The sequence below is a fragment of the Sinocyclocheilus grahami genome, unplaced genomic scaffold (genome assembly GCF_001515645.1).
Source record: "Sinocyclocheilus grahami isolate Dianchi unplaced genomic scaffold, SAMN03320097.WGS_v1.1 scaffold1641.1, whole genome shotgun sequence".
NCBI classification, from domain to species: Eukaryota; Metazoa; Chordata; class Actinopteri; order Cypriniformes; family Cyprinidae; genus Sinocyclocheilus; species Sinocyclocheilus grahami.
Window position 1 is genome coordinate 2,851 of NW_015506820.1, and position 7,642 is coordinate 10,492.

Consider the following 7,642-nt stretch of genomic DNA (forward strand, 5'->3'; position numbering starts at 1 on the left):
GATAGATAGATAGATAGATAGATAGATAGATAGATAGATAATCAGTCATTTAATGCTATGGACAATAACGATAAATGGCAGATATAGGCCTAGTTCTGTTTCATTAAATTAGTGATAGCTATCTCAATATTAAAATAAGCAAAGCCTATCCAGTAATACCGATCACGTAATCAACGATATACAATATGGTGCTGATATATTATGCATTCTTAAAATGTGAACCAGTCATAAGGGTCGTTTTTTTTTTGGTAAGGTTTATCATCTGAGATACTGAGGTTGAGATACAACTATTTGAAAATCTGGAATCTGAGGCTACAAAAAAATTTAAATATTGAGAAATTCGCCTTTAAAGTTGTCCAAATTAAGTTCTTAGCAATGCATATAGGTAGGAAGGAAATAGGTAGGAAATTTACAAACTATCTTCATGGAACATGGTCTTTACTTAATATCCTAATGATTTTTGGCATAAAAGAAAAATCAATCATTTTTAATTTTCATACAATGTATACCTGTGCAACTTATGACTGGTTTTGTGGTCCAGGGTAACTAATGATTCATAATAAACATACTACTCATGCATTTGGGAATCAGTAATTATTTTTGTTTGAGTGTTCAGTTCCTGCTTATCTGTTTTGCACGTTGTAATACTGTCAGATGCTGAGGAACTGGAACTTTGTAGGTCTGTATCTTTGGGTTTTCTTGTCTCTCCAGTTGACAACTGAAGTACTGGACTTTGGAACATGGAAAGACAAACTCAGTGAGTAAGCTGACATGTGCAGTTTGATTGGCCTAGCAGAAAGATAAAATGTAAATCATGGGAAAAGTACCAGTATTTGCCAAACAAATGAAAGCAGTCACAAATCACAAAGACAAACACCAAAAGAGACCAGACTAGGACTCAAATCTCTGGTACATTCAGTGCAAAATATAATTTAAACACGGGACAAGACTGACATACATATATTACAGCTATATACAAATATGGACACATCATGGAACGCATGCAGGTTCACATTTTCACCAAGTTTTCAAGTGATGGCTCTTTCATCGGCATCATTTCACACGATCAGTGACCCATACAGTTTAAATAACAGCGCAGATGAAGTATGAAAAGTATGAAAGTGATTTTATTTATTTATTTATTTTTGTCTCCAATCCCATCCCACCCGATTCAGCAACTTCTCATGCAAATTAAACTAATCTGGACTCGTGTTGTTTCACTAATTCCAGCATGCAATATCAAGCTATGACACAACGCCATCTAAGGGTCAAACTCAGGTACTGCTTCTTTGACCCTGCATGCAGTATTTTATCCAAAGATCAATTACATAGAGAAAGGAGCTGTTTCAAGACAAATCCATATCCTAGGATCCGTGCTTTGGCCAGATCAGCATTTGTATGGTGCGAATGTGTGATTTCCTTGTATTGCTGAGTGAGTGAGTGAGTGAGTGAGTGAGTGAGTGAGTGTGTGTGTGTGTCAGTGAGATGCTCTCAAGGCTGCATTTATTTAAGTTATATTTATGGGCTGTTTGTGCCTTTTATTTTGAGAGGACAGTGGAGAGATGACAGGAAAGTATTGGGATGGAGAGAGGGGAGCGGGATCAGCAAATGACCTCAAGGCGGGATTTGAACTCGGGTCGCTGTGAGCGCAGTTGCTCTATATGTCGACGCACTAGCCACGAGGCTAACAGCCCTGACGGCTGCATTTATTTAGTAAAAATAAAAAAATCAGGGAAAAAAAAAAAGTAATATTGTGAAATATTAGTACAATTTAAGATAACCGTTTTCTATTTTAACATATTTTAAAATGTCATTTATTCCTGTGATGGCAAAGCTGAATTTTCAGCAGCCATTACTCCAGTCTTAAGTGTCACAATGTCCTTTAGAAATCATTCTAATATGTTGAGCTCAAGAAAAATATTCTTAAGATTATCAATGTTGAAAACAATTTCTGCTTAATATTTTTGTGGAAACTGTGACAATTTTTTGCAGGATTGTTTGCTTAGTAGAAATTTCAAAAGAACAGCATTTATCTTTTAAAACATTATAAATGCCATTACTGTCACGTTTGGTAAATTGAATGCATCTTTGCTAATCAAAAGTATTAATATATATAAAAAAAAATTAATAAATAACTTCAAACTTTTGAATGGTAGTATATCAAACCCATTCTGTTTGTGAGATCTGGGTGTACCTGAAGGAGTCGTAGTCTCTGTTCGTTGTTGAAACGCTCCACTGCAGCCCAGAACCATCGAATCACTATGTTGTTATCATGGTAACCTTCAAAGACAGAGATAAAGTCACTTTATGATTTCCAGCTGTAATATATACATTATAATATCCTGGTGTAAAACAACACCCGAATCTCTTCCAGCAAAATACCTCCTCTGTATTCTGTATTGCTTCTCCAATCGGCTAGGTCGATCTCCGCTGTCCCAGCAATGACCAGCTCCAGCTCTCGGGCATCAAACACAGAGACCAGACGGACGTCCACCACCTGTGCAGTCACATGGTCTCAGATCAACCAGAGTTAAATCATGAGTCATTAATATTCACAGACTCAGATGACATCATACCTCATAGAATCCTCTCACGAGACTCTCTGTCTGCTGGGCCACACCTCTCTCAATCCGCCACTTCACCATGCGTTCAATGTACTCTTTCTTGTTCTTGTCTGACACAGGGATGCCAGACCCACCCGGCTTCAGCTCACGCTCTGTTATCTGACATAAAGAAGCCTCCAGTTCACTCTCATATTATATCATTTCACAATAACCTTGGCTAACTAAAATAGATTTAACATTTCTAAAGAAACTTGTACTGGCCAGTACAAAATTTACAGATATAATCTTGTTCTTATAACTTTTCAAGTGCTAATTCCATTGTTAAAGTGTTTTGATTGGTTCTTAGAGTGTTGCTAGGGTGGTTACTAGGGTGTTGCTAATGTGGTTTTAGGCTGTTGTCTGAGTTGTGGCTGGATGTTTGCATATTTGCTTGTTTATTTGCGGGAATTGTTTATTATTTTTTACTAACTGCCTGGTGAAAACTACAATCATATTACTAAAAAAGCAAATAATTTCACTTAGAAAAGTAATATATAGAAAAAATATGAAAAGTATGTTTTAATGGGTTTTGTTTTTACATTTGTTTTTGCCTTAATTATGATAGGACAGTGTGGAGTAGATAGGAAGTGAAGTGGGGGGGAGGGGCTGGGTTTCGAAATCGGGACGCCCGTAATGCAACGGCATTATATTTTGGCGTACTGCCCACTAGGCTATCAGCGCCAACTTGTTTTAATGTTTTACGGTAACTGAAATAAAGCTGAAACAAAATGAAATATAAATATTGGATGAAAAACGTAAAACTCACAAATTGAAACAAAAAACGAATTAATGATAAATAGACAATAAAATGACAAAAGCACATAAAATTATTTTGAACACTACTTTGAATTTAAAAAGAAAACTGAAAATATAAAAAAGATTTTAATATTAATATTAATTATTACACAATAATAATTCAGAATATGAATACTACTATTCATAATAATACATACTAACGGTCTATAAATAATACTAAAATAACACTTTCGCAGATATGTTACTCTTGTGGGGGTTTAAGGCTTTTCTAGATGTAAATGTCAAATATTTACCATCAAATATTGAGAGATCCGCTAAATCCCAGATTAGTCCTCTAAATATACTGTCGCTATCAGCCAAAACACAAACACACACCCATAAGCTGTTAATACCTGTCCAAACACCTCCTCATTGACAGTAAAGGTGAGGTCTAGCATATCCTCAATGTCATTGTCCTTCATCCACTGGAGACTCTGATGGAACTCCTCATCCAAAAACTCTAGATCACTCAAATCACATGGACTGCAGAGAGATATAAATTACATATTAAGTGACAGAATTATAATGGAGGATACAAGGCAGGAAAAAGGGAGGAAACAGGGAATTATTTGTTAAAATGTAAGTCCAGGTCATGTGACGTCTCACCAGGGGAGCTCTGTGGGGAGGCATGACAGTAGCTGGAGAGCAGCAAGGCATTGGGCGGCACATAAGACATCACTTCCTCTTCAAACAGGCTGCAAGGAGAGAGGGCCAGGTAACAGGTGTGTGTATTCTAACCTGAGCTATGTGTACAAAGTCAGGCCATCATAAAATATGTACACAGCTTTTTCTTTTTTACATATTATATACACTACCATTCAAAATCTTGGGTTGATTTAAGTTTTAAATATTTTTTTATGTTTTTTTTTTCTTGTTGTTGTTTTGTATTTGTTTTTTGAAATAAGTCTCTTAGGCTCATCAAGCCTGCATTTATTTGATCAAAAATACAATACCAACAGTAATATTGTGAAATATAATTACAATTTATAATAACTATTTACAATTTTAATATATTTCAAAAATATAATTTATTCCTTTTATGGCACATCTGAATTTTCAGCATCATTACTCCAGTCTTCAGTGTCACATGATCCTTCAGAAATCATTCAAATATGCTGATTTGCTACTCATGGAACATTGTTTTTATTATTACCATGGTTTATTAGCAAAGTAGTTGTGCTGCTTAAAATTTTGTGGAAACTGTTATACATTTTATCAGGATTCTTTGATGAAAAGAATGTTTAAAAATAGCATTTGTTTAAAATAGAAATCATAATTACTTATATTTACTATAAACTAATCTCAGTGTCTTTATAATCATATTTACTGTTTCTTTTGATCAATTTAATGCGTCCTTGTTGAGTAAATGTATTTACTTCAAAAAAAATCTTATACTGACCCCAAACATTTGAACGGTAGTGTCCAGTACATACACAGTCAACTAATGCATGCATATCTCAAGCAAAGGGAAACAGGCAGGCATATGATTAGCTGTAATTAATATGATGCAAATGCCGTGCACACTAACCTGAGCAACATAACTAGGTCTGCATCACTGGACAGACGGGTCAACCCAGTTGGCCCCTCATTGCGGATGAACTGAACCTTCTCTCTAAACCAAAAAAAACCCATGAAACATTTTAGCATTTACCACAATCTCTTAAATGTACAGTACGAAATTCTGCACTCTGTCGACATCTGTTGTTAAAACACATAACTGTAAGAAAATGTACCTAAGGGAGTGGTTTCTCACAAGCTCCGGCTGTCTTTCTTGCAGAATCTCAAAAATGTTGGGTTGTCTCAGAAATGCGACAATCTTCTCATTATAAGCTGTAAAACACAGATGTGTAATGTGTTATGACATGTCAGTGTGTGCACACTTTGTAAACATGTGATTGCACACTCACCGACAGGCACCAAGTCCTGATACTGACTGTTTCTTGACGACCGGCCCTGGACAGGAGGACTCGGAGAGCGAGAGTCATCTGCTACCTGAAACATGAGAGGAGGCTTCACGATTTCAGTGTATATTCCTAATGACCAGTGTTGGGGAAAGTTACTTTTAAAAGTAATGCATTACAATGTTGAGTTACTCTCTAAAAAAGTAACTAATTATGTTACTTAGTTAGAGTTACTTTTTAAATCTGGGCAGGGTTTGCTTGCTTGTTTTTAATATAAAAAAAGTTATTTTACAAATGTAAAAGCCCTTTTCACAACAAAAGTGAAATAAATACGCCTCAGGCTGAAGGAAATGTAAATTCATGTCTGTACAGTAGAGGGCGCAGCTCAAACAAATTGCATGAAGAATATGATTCAGGAGAAGAAAGTTCAACACTATTCAGCAATAACTAAATCGAAACACAAATGTGTCATTTTTGCTTATTATGGCTGAATTGGATCGTCGAAGGTCAGTAGCAAAGATCATGGTTAATAAAATGGGATTAAATGCATATTTGTCTTATTTAATATATTTAATTATTACAGGTTTGTATAATATTCTGAGTTTGCTTTTGACTGTTTTTATTTATTTTGAGGAATACTGAATCGGATTTTGTACAGGTAAGATGTGTAAATACATGTTCATATTTAGTCTAGAAATACAGTAAGCATCATGTTCACACAGAGCACACAACGCCTCTGCACTTACTCCCGATTTCTCTCAACATGGCAACACGAGAGCTGTCAGTCAAGACATGGCAAACAAAGTAATTGGTGTTGCCGTTAGTTATTTCAAAAATTAACTCCGATATCTCCTTCTAAATTCAAAAAAGTAATGCGTTACTTTACTAGTTACTTAAAAAAGTAATCTTATTATGTAACTTGCGTTACTTGAAATGCGTTACCCCAACACTGCTTATGACAATGCCCCATTTAAGATTTTTGAGATACAAGCAATTCATTCAGTATTACAGTTAGAGAAACTAGGAAAGTAGACAGCACATCTAAAAAAAAAAAAAAAACACGTCCAGGTGCAATGAGATTTCACTTTGGGCAGGGATACCCACAACTGGACAAGCCTTACCCACAACTGGACAAGCCTCAACATTCATCTGGACAAGCCTTATGCTACAGACTTCCATTCACTCCTTGCTTAATTTGATCTCAAACGACTTACCACTACAAGCACGCACAAATCAGGCAACCAACTTGACTTAATTTACACACGCAATTGTATTGTATACATTTCGGTAAGAGCCCTACACATCTCTGAACATTTTTTCATTACATTTCAACTACATTTTGTTACCTGTGCACCACCAACCCCTATACCGGTTACTTTTAGACGAAACCTGCCCTCCCTTTCACCCTCCCATCGTTCCTCTGTAGTATCCTCCTCTCTTCCCTCACCTACTCATTTCTCATCGCTGGATGTGAATGCAGCAACTGACACTTTATGCTCTACTTTAACCTCTTGTCTAGATGATATTTGTCCTCTCTCCTCCAGGCCAGCACGGGCTGCCCCCTCGAACCCCTGGTTATCCGATGTTCTTCGTGAGCATCGAACCAAACTCAGGGCAGCAGAGAGAAAATGGCACAAATCAAAAGATCCATCAGACCGGAGTATGTATCAGTCTTTGCTTTCATCTTTCTCTGCTGAAGTCCATACTGCCAAATCTTCATACTTCCACAACAAGATCAACAGTGCTCCAGACACACGTAATCTCTTCAAAACTTTCAATTCTCTCCTCTGTCCCCCTCCACCACCTCCCACCACTTCAATAACAGCTGAGAATTTTGCCACATTCTTCACAGACAAAACTAGAACAATCAGTAGTCAATTCTCAGCCCCCCACACACAGAACTTCAAACCAACCACACCCACTACTAAAACTCCCATCTTCTCCTTCTGTCCCCTCACTGAGGCAGAAGTATCAAAACTTCTCCTCTCCAGCCATCCTACAACATGCCCTCTGGACCCAATCTTCTCACACCTTCTCCAAGCAATCTATCCTACATATCATCAACACATCTCTCCTCACAGGCACTTTCCCCACTTTATTCAAGCAGGCTCGGGCAACCCCACTGCTCAAAAAACCTACATTAAACATTTCACTTACAGATAGCTTCAGACCTGTCTCTCTCCTTCCGTTCATAGCGAAAACTCTCGAATACGATGTTTTCAACCAGGTATCATTGTTTCTTTCACAGAACAACAAACTGGACGCTAACCAGTTAGGTTTCAGGAGTGGCCATTCAACTGAGACTGCGTTACTGTCAGTTACAGAAGCCTTGCGAATGGCAAA

At 37.0% G+C, this 7,642-nt stretch overlaps 1 protein-coding gene across 1 annotated transcript in view; it reads right to left on the reverse strand.

Annotated features, from left to right (window-relative positions):
* The window catches only part of LOC107571717 (E3 ubiquitin-protein ligase HECW2-like), a 21,405-nt gene that overhangs the window by 2,524 nt on the left and 11,239 nt on the right, over nt 1-7,642 (reverse strand). Inside the window, exons 16-23 of the mRNA XM_016258053.1 lie at nt 5,306-5,390; nt 5,132-5,228; nt 4,927-5,010; nt 3,980-4,093; nt 3,752-3,881; nt 2,577-2,723; nt 2,383-2,497; nt 2,195-2,280 (exon numbers count right to left, since the gene is read on the reverse strand). Of these exons, the coding sequence (XP_016113539.1) occupies nt 2,195-2,280; nt 2,383-2,497; nt 2,577-2,723; nt 3,752-3,881; nt 3,980-4,093; nt 4,927-5,010; nt 5,132-5,228; nt 5,306-5,390 (858 nt within the window). The remainder of the gene's footprint in view (nt 1-2,194; nt 2,281-2,382; nt 2,498-2,576; nt 2,724-3,751; nt 3,882-3,979; nt 4,094-4,926; nt 5,011-5,131; nt 5,229-5,305; nt 5,391-7,642) is intronic.